The sequence below is a fragment of the Balaenoptera musculus genome, chromosome 13, assembly GCF_009873245.2.
Source record: "Balaenoptera musculus isolate JJ_BM4_2016_0621 chromosome 13, mBalMus1.pri.v3, whole genome shotgun sequence".
Classification (NCBI taxonomy): Eukaryota; Metazoa; Chordata; class Mammalia; order Artiodactyla; family Balaenopteridae; genus Balaenoptera; species Balaenoptera musculus.
Window position 1 is genome coordinate 574998 of NC_045797.1, and position 12125 is coordinate 587122.

At 46.3% G+C, this 12125-nt stretch overlaps 1 protein-coding gene across 16 annotated transcripts in view; it reads right to left on the bottom strand.

Annotated features, from left to right (window-relative positions):
- The window catches only part of CCDC138 (coiled-coil domain containing 138), a 59087-nt gene that overhangs the window by 45891 nt on the left and 1071 nt on the right, over nt 1-12125 (bottom strand). For 10 of the 16 annotated variants that reach the window (XM_036873444.1, XM_036873448.1, XM_036873450.1 and 7 more), the window contains exons 3-6: nt 11921-12046; nt 9472-9594; nt 7599-7786; nt 1806-1964 (exon numbers count right to left, since the gene is read on the bottom strand). In XM_036873444.1, the coding sequence (XP_036729339.1) occupies nt 1806-1964; nt 7599-7786; nt 9472-9594; nt 11921-12046 (596 nt within the window). Of the gene's footprint in view, nt 1-1805; nt 1965-7598; nt 7787-9471; nt 9595-10404; nt 10596-11920; nt 12047-12125 lie in introns of all 16 variants that reach the window. The other 6 variants (XM_036873449.1, XM_036873446.1, XM_036873442.1 and 3 more) reach the window with 4 other exon arrangements.

Sequence of the window (12125 nt, forward strand, 5' to 3'; positions counted from 1 at the left end):
AAATTAAATTAATATTCTCACTGTACAAATCTTCCACCTCCAGAAGAGATTAAAAATGTATGACATGGGTTCCATTTCCAGAGGGCTCTCTTACCGATTACAACTAATTAAAACTAAAAACCGTACACAAAACACAAAAAGCTACTACCTAAGGAATGTCAAAGGGAAACAAAACCAGGGAATAGTAGAAAGGAGGGAAAACCTGGAGAAGAAACCATCAAGGGGCTGAAGTTTCCTGGGTTTCGTTTTCCCTTGCAGTCTTGCCCCAGGGCAGGCCCCAGACACTGCTAATCGGAGAGAAACTGCTTTTAAGGGCTGCGAAACCAGGAAGAGGGGACCCCACGAGCCAAGGGACGTGCTCAAATCTGGATCAGCCCTGAGCCGGCGAAAGCAGCAGAGCAAAGGGGCAGAGACAGGAGTTCAATTTAAAAACAGCCCTACTGCGCGTAGGCACCTTAAAGACCCAGAGCATCACAGCAAAGGCTGAGAACCCCCAGCGGTGCCCGCGTGACAGGCTCCAGAGCAACAGCACAGGCTTTGGAAACCGAGCGACGGGGGCACAGCCCACACGGTGAGAAAACACTCAGCCTCGACCCACTGGGCTCACTGCTTAAGAAATGAATACATACAACCAACATTCTTCAGAGTGTTATGAAAGGATCCAGAATCTATACAAAATTAATAATATCCAAAAGGTCCCGAAGACAATCCCAAACTCACTGCACATACAAAGAACCAGAAAAATGTGATTAGGTTTCAAGAAAAATGCCAACCCTTAGGTGATCTAGAGTGGAATTTTTAACTGAATTCCAAATGCCAATGAATGCAAATGGAAAGACAGAAATTCTCGTAAGAAAAACTGAAAATAATTGGAAAATTTAGAACTTTAAAATGCCAGAAATAAAAAAATTCTCTAGACGAGCTCAATTGCAACATGGAAATGAAAGAAGAAACCGTGATCCCGTGATCAAATCTGAAGGACGCACAAGAAAAGGACTGAAGAGAGGAACAGCCTCAGAAACCTGCGGGGTGACAGCAAAGTGGGAGAGGGGGGGAGGGTGCTTGCTGGGGGGTGCGGGGAGGCGGGGGAGACGGGCAACTACGAGGAGCACGTGGGAACTCTGGAGGCCGGGATACTCTTCTTCTTGATCACGGCGCCCATCACGAGACTGCACGCGCTTTCAAAACAAATAGTAAATTCTCCTCTATATAAGTTACACGTATAGTAACCCATCTCTTGATATGAAACAAGGAACAATACCATACCAACTACCTGACAGTCTTGATAAAAATATTTCATCTGAATATAAATGTTAGGAAACAATCAGGCAAATACACAATAAGACACACTCTTTTAAGACTACAGGCCAAAAGTCTTCAAAGAAAAGCCTCACAAAAAGCAAAAATGGTGACGTGGATAGCTCTAGATCCAGAGAAACCAATGAGATTTGCCTGCATTTTGTCTAGTTCCTTGATCAGAGAACAAAACAAAAAGCAATAAAAGACAATTTGGGGACCCACTGGGAAAGCGAGTGTGGACTGTGTATGTATTTTAAGTTAAATTACACAATTAGCACGCATTTCCTGTTCAATAGTGGTGCGGAGAACACCCTCATTCTGAGGCGATCCATAGCACGGAAGAAGGACTTAGGGTGCTGGGTCTTGATTTTTGCAACCCACCTTCAACTGGTCCAGGAGAAAATGTGAGGGCGGAGAGGCTGAGCAAACATGCAAACGCGAACGAGCAGGGAGCCCAAACCAGAGGAGGAGGGCCCTGCGCACTAAAGTCAGCGCCATGCGCTTACCTCCTTCAAGATCTGGAACCTTGTAAGAACCTCTTCTCTGACACCTTTAATTTTATTCAAGGCACTTTCATGTCTGAAAAGCAGCTCTTCTCTCTCAGCCAGAAAACGTTCTCGCTTTTGAAGCTCTTCAGCAAATTCCTGTTGTGCTGCAGTTTCACACTGTATGGAAAGGGCAGAGTTTAGTGTTTTTCGGAAGCACACGCACCAGCGGTACAAGTAAGAGTCTCATTCACTGAGATGGCAGCTCAATCGAACGGCGTTTCGGACACAGGGGAACCGAGTGAGCGCAGACGCAGCAACAGCCAGACCGGCGTGCAGGTGACCCTGTACTTTGCAGGATCCACCAGTGAGATTCCACCGTGAGGACTCGAGAGAATTTGGGGTGCAAGCGAAGTGAGCACCGCAGAGCTCCCCGCGCCCACCGGGATGCCCTCCACCCCTCACCTTCCCATCGCCTGGGCTGCCCTCCAGCCACCTTCCCTGCCCCGACGCCACCAGCTGAGCTCCCCTGGAGAAGGAAGCCTCACACCTGAAGAGGCGCTCCTGTGCGGCCCAGAAATCCTCTCCCACCTCCCCCCAATTCCCCACGGCGCCTATGCAAACCTTCTCCACCCTCCACCCTGAATCCATCACCTCCTCCAGCCTCTGTGCAGGCAGCCTGGTCTCTGCCTTCACGGGGGCACAGAAGACAGTGCGGGGAGGCAACCTTACAAAGGGAGGCCGGCCTCCCACTGCCTCTGCCTCCTGGGGAGACTGCTGCCACGCAGTGCTCTATTATTTCCAACACTGCCGTCGCATCAGAAATGAAATCTCCCTGGACCCCGCCCACTTGCCTCCCCGGCTCACAAACTTGTTTAAAATGTTGTCTACGTTTGCTGAGCCCTCTTGACATCCCAGTTACTCCTCGACGTACTGATACTTTCATCTGGCCTCAACCCACGTCCCCTACTGAACCAGCTGCCCAATCACTGAACCCGCAGGTCCCGCTGCAGCCCTGGTTTCACGCATCGCACACTCTGGTCCCCTCCCTCCTCGCCTCCCTGACACCACCTCCTCCGGGTCCCCTTTCCCCTCCGCGGGCTCTACTCCCTCCCCTGCCCTTCAATTACTGCGCTCCTCAAGATTGGGGATTAGGCTGCTTTCTTTCTCCATACTTCCTCTGCTTGGTTCCATCCACCCAGGGGCTAAAAGCACTGCGCACGCAACTCACTGTTTCCAAACTGCGGTGCTCAGCTCTTTCCCCCAAGCTCCAGACTCAAGTCCAAGCTGCCTATTAACATCTCCACCTGTGTGCTTTCAGGTAGCACAAAATAGTCATGTCCAAAATTGAAATCAATTAGCCATCAGGGGAATGCAAATCAAAACCCCGAGACAGCACTTCACATCCACTAGGATGGCTAGAATCACAAAGACAGCGAGAAACTGGAACCCTTGCTCAGCACTGGTGGGGCGTAAAATGGTGCAGCCGTTTTGGGAAACAGTTTGACGGGTCCTCAAAAAGAGAAACACACAGGGCTGCCGTACGACCCAGCAACTCCACACCCAGGTACACACCCAGGAGAGGTGAAAGCACATGTCCACACAAACCTTAAACACGAGTGTTCACAGCCGCGTTAGTCGTAATAGCCAAAAGAGTGGAAACAACCCGAATGTCTACCAGTTGATGAATGGATAAAGAAAATGTGGAACATCCTTATAATGGAATACTATTCAACAATAAAAAGGAACAAAGTACTGATACATGCTGCCACATGGATAAACCTTGAAAATACCATGCCAAGTGAAAGAAGCCAGTTACCTCATGCTTATATGAAACATACTTACTACATATTTATATGAAAAATCCAAAACAGGCAAATCCATCGAGACAGAAAGTAGATTAGCGGTTACCTAAGGCTGAGGCGAGTATGGGGAGACATGAGGAGAGACATGCAATGGGTAAGGGAGTTTCATTACCGGGATAATGAAAATATTCTAAAATTGGCTGAGGTGATGGCCAGTGTAACTCTTTGAGTATACTAAAAATAAATGAATTGCACACTTTAAAAAAAATTAAAGAGGCCCTTCCACCATGTGACGACATAGCAAGAAGATGCTGTCTATGAACCCGGAAGCGGGCTCTCATCAGACCCTGACCTGCTGCTTCCTGCAGTGCCCGGCAGGCCCTGTGAAGGTACACCTCCCTCCTCCCTTTCCTGGGATGGCTCACGGTCAGGCTCTCCTCTGACCACCAGTTCTGGACGCGGAAGCTTTCTGCACAGGACCAGCCTCCCCTCTGAAGACCCAGCAAGGCCTCAGTCCCAGCGGTTCCTGAGGCAGATGGATGAGGCCCTCAGAGGGATGGGTTCTACTACAATCACTGGAAGATTCCTCATCATCAGTCAACCACTGGCAGAAACGTGCTGGAACCTTTTCACCTTAGCAGATGATGAAAGCCAAAAAATTCTGATATGGTGCTTATGTTGTCTGATTAACAAAGAACCACAGAGGGCTTCCCTGGTGGCGCAGTGGTTGAGAATCTGCCTGCCGATGCGGAGGATACGGGTTCGAGCCCTGGTCCGGGAAGATCCCACATGCCGCGGAGCAACTGGGCCCGTGAGCCACAATTGCTGAGCCTGCGCGTCTGGAGCCTGTGCTCCGCAACAAGAGAGGCCGCGATAGTGAGAGGCCCGCGCACCGCGATGAAGAGTGGCCCCCACTTGCCGCAACTAGAGAAAGCCCTCGCACAGAAACGAGGACCCAACGCAGCCATAAATAAATAAATAAATAAATAAACCCAAAGTTTAAAAAAAAAAAAACAAAGAACCACAGAATTCTGGAGAATTGAAACTGAACTCCTGGACACAGTCTTGTTACCTCGTGTACTCTCAAGGTCTTTAGGTTTGCACTGTAGGTTACTATCCCGGTTGGCTTAAAAATATGGTTTTATCATTAGTGTCTGAACTCAGAGAGAATCACGTTAATGGACTCAATGCTCAAAGGCAGAAAATACAAACTACAACAGCCCTGAGACACCCATCCGATCACGGGGAAAAGAGACCACCAGGATGCTGCCGACAGGAACGTAAGCGGACGGGCACTACCCGCCCCCCCCCCCCCCGAGGACCACGTGGCGCCCGTGCTGCCTTTCCTCACGCGTTGGGGAGCAAACGGAGCTGCCTGCGGGGCGCACTCTATCCTGCTGCGCATCTACACAGAAATCAAGTCCTGGCGGTTTACTTACAGGCTGGAATACAAAACAGCAATTAAAACGAACGAACTAGATCTACATTTTCCACGTATGTAAATCTCAAAAATGTAATAATAATGACGCAAGGGAAGTTGTGAAAACATATCCACAATGTGTCATTACATAAAATTTTAAAACACTCGAAAACAACGCATACATACGAATACATAAAGGGTTTAGTTAAAACATAACAGAAATGATCCACACTAGCTTTAGGGGAGGGCTTTATCCTGGGAAGAGAGGAAACGGGATGGGAGACGGATGCTTCATCTGTAACTGAAACGCTTTACTTCTTTAAAAATATCAAATAGAAATATTAATAAAATGTTAATATACTAAAATACTGGCAACAGGCACACTGCTGATGTTTTCCTACATGTCGTATTTTTTTAAAAACTAAAATACAGGGAATTCCCTGGTGGTCCAGTGGTTAAGACTCTGTGCTTCCACTGCAGGGGGCACGGGTTCGATCCCTGGTCGGGGATAATAGGATCCTGCATGCCATGTGGTGCAGCCAAAAAATACAACAGTAAAATTTAAGAAAACAAATTAAAAAAACAAAAATACAGTGTTACCTTGTAAAATAAAGAAAATGAAGAAATTATTTCCTGCACAAAAAGTTAGAATTTTTTAAAAAATGGAATTAATTAATCCTCTCCTTCTCTAGTTTTGTCCCCTATCTCAGCAAAAAGCAGCCCATTTCCAATACCCAAAGAACTGACCTGCATTTCCCCCTGAACTACAAGCCTATCGCACATCTCCCAAATTGAAACAATCTCCAAGACCTTCTGATCCCACCTCTTCACGATGCTTAGAGCCCCTGGCTCCTCTCCACCCCCAGGGCCCTCACCCTAGCCCAGGGCACTGCTCCTACCTCTTCACACTGCACCTGCTCCAGGCCTCACCTACTGACCGCGTGAGAGCTGTGTCTCCATTTCACTCTCGAACCTGATCCATTCCAGATGAAAATCTCGATCTTTCTCCCTAAATCCATTCTTCCTCCAAGTGGTACAAACCAGAAAGGCGGGACTCATCCTCAACACCTTATTCTCTCTGCACCATATCCAACACTTCACCCCAAGTCCAAAATAAATCTCCAATCTACTCACTTCTGTTTCTCTGCCGCCATCCCAGTCCGAGTGGCCAGTATCGCTCACCGGGACCACTGCAGTAGAATACCCGATCTGGGCTATCAACTTCCACACCCGTCCCCTCCAATCCATTTCTTTAAGGAACTCTGCAGAGTCCCCTGCTACATTTCCCTTGAATGAGTGTTACCAGGCCCCAGGGGCTTCTCATACCAGAACGTCTGTCTACAACGGACCTCTTTCACTGGGCTAAACGCTACCCAACCTTCAGCATCTGACTCCAATGTTATTTTCTTAGAAATACCTTGCCTGGTCTCTCAGTCCACTCCAATCAGGTGTTCATATTGTAACTATATCATTCACTAAAATTTGTACAACTGTAACTACACGGGTACTTATGCATCACTTCTAATAAGCTATGCATGGCAAGGACCATATACTCTATTTACTTCTATATCCTCAGCACTTAGCATCAAAAAGCATATTAAGAGGTGTTCAAATATTTGTTGAATGAATGATATCACACAACATACCAAAAATGTATGTTTAATGACAACACGATAAAAGACCACAAAGTAGTTTTTTAAATCAGATTAAACTACAAATTAAACAAGATTAACCCACTGTACTTCATTTTTTAAATTAAATATTTATATCTTTATTGTGTTTGCTATACACGATAGCTATGTCCTTAGAACCCTTACTCTTTTTTACCCTGTGAAGTACGGTCGAAAGCATCTTCTTAACACACTGGCTTCACCCTGGCACTCCTTGGCCTGAGCTGTCAGCATCTTCTCTCCCGACAGGCTGGTGGCCTCACAACCTGATAAAGCCCTCCTTCCAAAGCGTCTCACCTCCAACTCCTTGTACCAAGAATGTCCTCCCCGCTCCTCTCCTCTTGAACTTCTGCCTCTCTGTCAAGTTACCACATTAAGTCTCTCCCTGAGCCTTCCCCCAGCGATTTTAGGCCAAAATAATCTTCTGAAATGCTACAGTAATTATAATCTTATTTTTTAGTTAGAATTATTTAGACAAAATGATACTGGCTTTTAAAAAACGTTTATTTCATGTGTATAAAAATATAACGTATTTCCAACTAGAAGAATTTCAAACAGAAATTGTTATTACATATACTTCTGCTTCCTTCTGTACTCCCACTTAGTGGATGCTTGAGAAAGACATGAATTACATCCTTTAGAGACAAAGAAGATAAAGGCCACTGTTCTGAACTGAATTCTGGTGAGAGCTGACAGGAGAACTTTTTACATATAGGTATTTAAAACAATGAATCTAGAACACCTACTTCAAAAAGCATACTTTACCAGCAAATTCTCTTTTATTTCTTCAGTAAGGATGGAATGGAAATAAACACTTAACTAACACAATTAAAACGAAACACCTGTGTTCGTGTTTCCTCAACGTTCGGCGCTGACAACATCAACATTTCCGGACCCCCGGTTCAGCCTGCGGGCTCACCTGCAGTTTCTGGTATATCTGGAGTAACTCATCGTAGATCTGGCTGACCTGACGCGGAAGCACACCCTGCCTGTTTGAGGCTCTGGACGCTGGGGAGCTGACACGTTTCGAAGGAGAGTCACTGGCGTCACTGCAACAGTCAGTCCAGTTCCTTGAATCTGAGGCCGAATTAGTTGGCCCGGCAACTGCTAAGAAAATTAAACAAATTAAAAACTGAATTTATAGTTTTAAATATCCTCATAGTATTGTTAAAAAGTTTCAAGGACTATATGCAGAGAGAAAGAATGATACAGCAAACGGTTAACATTTAGAAAATTTGGATGAAAGCCACACAGGAATTCTTTGCGGTCTTTTTGCAACTTCTCCGTAAATCTGAGATTACTTCAAAAATGAGTGCGCGAAAGCACTTATGGATTAACTGCCTAGACCAAGAAATGGAAAGTTACCTCAGAAACCCCGGAGCACATTCCCTTCTCTCCCTTACACCAAATTAACCACTAACCCAAATACAGTGTTCATCATTGTTTCCCTTCTTTTTAATTTTTACTACTTATGTTTAAAAAATTATTTGTTTTGCCTGTCTTTAAACTTTATGTAACGTCTGTAGTTAAATAATCATATAATGACATAACCTCTATAACCTCCCTCGTTAAATAACACGTTCCTGCATTAACGACGGCGGCAGGTGCACCACCCTCCACTGCGTCACCTGTGCTGTGTTTTTCGCGCACGGACACCCGAGCGGGGCGGCCTCGCCCCTGGCCCCTGGCGCCCACGGGGAGCGCTCCCCTAAAGCACACGCATGGCAGCAACACTGCAGGGTGGCAGGGTACGCGTGCAGAGTCCACTGCCCGGGGCCCAAAGCTAACCAACTCCCCCGACAGCAGTGGAGAGCGAGGCCCTCCTGCTTCGCTTCTCGCCAGCGCTGAGCTACCAGAACTCACGCTCTGCGAACACCGAGCACAGTGGTTTTCCCTTGCGTTGGCCTCCAGCTGGGGCAGCGGCCCCGGCTTTAAGAAGGGCTCTCCCACAGTACTCCCCGTCTTGGACAGACTGGGGAGCCAAGACAAAAAGTAGGAATGTTTAAAAAGGAAAATGTCTCCCTTCCCTCACTCAGCAGACGCCCTTCAAGGGGAGACCCCCTCTCCAGGCTCCCGTCCACCCAGCACCGGCCTGAAGACTCCTTAGTTCTGTCAGCCTTTACACACACTCAGCATTTGTTCAATGGTCATCCGTGGGAAAACCCACCGCACAGCAGGAAACACAAGCCGGCAGAAGTATTCTTCGTGCTCCCCGTACGCTGAGATGAATGGCGAACAGGACGGAGCCGCGAGTGTCCTGTGTGTGTGTGAGATGCATAGGCTCCCGGGGGCAGCCGGGTCCTGCAGCCAAGAGGGGAGGGCACCAGCCCGGCTGCCTCTTTTCCTGAAATCCTGGCAAAACTAGGATAGGCAGCCAGGTACACAGAGAGCAACCACTGCTCAGGGCCAAAGGAAGCCAGACCTCAAGTGATCTGGACTATTTTCCTAAAATGTTTAAGGAAGAGGCACCTACTACCATAATTTTACTCACTTCCTAACAAATACTGACATGAAAAAGAACTGAAGAAATTATAAAAATATTCAGTTGATTATTAAGCACTTTTGATAAACTTTGAGAGTGTAGAAATTCTACTGGAAAATCATGAAGTTTATTTTTTCTTCTCCTTTAGCTTCATGACAAGCACAGTAGCCAGCTCATGGCTTACAAAGCTCCAGGACACAGAAATACAGACCCCTGAGAACCAGCATTATTACTATGGGGTAAGCTTTACGCGCCCTACTGGACAGAGGTACTGTTTAAATGACTGTTCTAAAATGAGTATTTCTCTTACCTTTGTTTATCTCTTTAAAAGACTGCTTGTTTATTTCGGAGGTACTAACTCTATGATCATTCCCAGCGAACTCTTCTTCTGTTTCCCGTTGTTTTAAATCTTGAAAAGAATCCAGTTCATCATCTAGGCTTTAAAAGAAATTCTATCACAGCATTCTGGAAGATTTCTACAGCATTTAAAGCAGGTGAGACTGCTTTTCAAATATTAACAGCGTAACAACTGAGAAAAATGTAACAAGTAAACATGTTTAAAAAAGCAAAAGGAAAAATTATAAAGTACCAGTCACTGATGCTGAAAACTCACTACAAAGTTCCTTCTACACATTCAAACAGGCTCAACTGCAAACTGCACACCCTGCCGACGCTCCACACTCCTCCTTCTGACCCCGGATACTGCTGTGAGGCAGATCTGACAGGCACTGCTCTGTCTAATTGTAACTAAGAGAACCAGTGTTTAAGGTGACAAAACGGAACCCTAAAGTTCAATTAACTGACAGGTGACATAACCAGCAAAAGGTGAAGCAGAACTAGAATCCCAGGTGTTCTCTCCAAAAAGATCACCTGAACGTTGACATTTCCAGACCAGTGCTGTTCAAAAGGAATATACTGCAAGTCACAAAAGATAACTTAAAATTTCTGGGAACTCCCTGGCAGTCCAGTCGTTAAGACTCTGTGCTCTCACTGTCGACCGCCCAGGGTTCAATCCCCCGTCGGGGAACTAAGATCCCGCAAGCCTCTCGGTGCCGCAAGAAGAAAAAACAAAATTCTAACAGCCATACTGAAAACATAAAAAGACATGAAATTTTAACAATATACTATATTTAACCCAGTATATCTAAAAGACTGTTATTTTAACATACAATCAATATTTTAAAATAAGACATTTTACATTCTTTTATCCATCTTTAAAATCAGCTGTGTATTTTATACTCACAGCACATCTCAATTGAGACCAGCCCCATCTCAAGAACTCAACAGACACCTGCGGCGTGTGCTGGGCAGCTCTACGACTCCGACTCCGCACTAGATCACAACTAGGGACTGTGGAAAAACTGTCCGATGTTAGAAACTTTCACAGTCCACCAGCTTCAACTTGTAACTTGAAATTACACCCAGACCGCTTACCTTAAAGACGATAAAACTATCAGTTAAATATATGAAAATAATTTCCATGAATTCATAATTAACTTCCAGCAATTTTCTCTTTCCTTCCTCTATATTCGATCAACCCCATGTCCAAATCTTGACTCCAGATCAACTAAGTGACTCTGTGAGCACCAAAGGAAACGGCAGTAACAGTAATGATGATAAACAGCGGTGCACCTGAGTGCTTCTCTACGTACTGAACACTGTTCTAAGTCCTTTACATGGATTAATTCGTTTAATCAGAGAATGAAGCAATTCAAGCTCCAAAATATAAATCACATTAACAACAGATACCGTAGGCACAATTTTCTGTTTTTCTCTCCACAATTACCCCGTTTCATTTTGTATACGTACACATTTTTATGGTTTAACGTTATTTCAAAATGTCTGCTCCCTCTCGATACCTAAGCACTTCCTTCTGCCACATATTTTTGGCACTAATAGTATTCAACTTAGAACTTTATTTCACCTCAGCCTCCATTGTTTTTACAGTGGTTTTACCCAGAGTAAAATCTCTTCTACAAAACTGCTGACCCCTCACAGCCCAGCACCGCATCATACGTATGCTATAGGCATTGATACCAACCCCTGGGCTGACTTCTTCCGTCTCTCTGCTACCTGGGACACAGTGCTCACCACACCAGGAGACACATGACACAGACTAATACCGCCGCCTAACAAACTTGTACTCGTTTTTACCCTAATTCCTTAATTAAAAAAAGGGGGGGGGGGGCTTCCCTGGTGGCGCAGTGGTTGCGAATCTGCCTGCCAATGCAGGGGACACGGGTTCGAGCCCTGGTCTGGGAAGATCCCACGTGCCGCAGAGCAGCTGGGCCCGTGAGCCACAATTACTGAGCCTGCGCATCTGGAGCCTGTGCCCCGCAACAAGAGAGGCCGCGATAGTGAGAGGCCCGCGCACCGCGATGAGGAGTGGCCCCTGCTTGCCGCAACTAGAGAAAGCCCTCGCACAGAGACGAAGACCCAACACAGCCATAAATAAATAAATAAACAAATACTTTAAAATTAGAATTAGAATATCACCATTAAAAAAAAAAAGGGTGGGGGGGAGCAAGGTCTTCATTTGGGTCCTGGATGAAGAGCCATCTATCACACAGTGTAACTTTGCATTATGCCAGCAAACACGACGCTAGGTTTGTGCTTTTATCAAATTCTCCCTAACACTCACTCAGTTTCTCTAACCACTCAGCAGGCTCCTCTCAGAGAAAAGCAAACACACAGGCAGCCCCTGACCCTCCTTAGTTTCCCGAGATGCCCAGGGGAGGCCCGAGCAGGACTCGGGGTACCTTGCCAACTGACGGTCCCGCGCTTGAGGGCACCACGGGGGGATGCGGGGCCGCGCCTCCTCTCATCAGAGTAACATCTCAGCGACGGACCAGCTTCATCTCCACGTGAGTAGAAACCGAAGTCCTCTGTGAACAGGAAAGAAGACGGCAGAGGCTGCTCACTAAGGTCAGATATCAACGACCTCATTCTCGACCCCGAAACGTA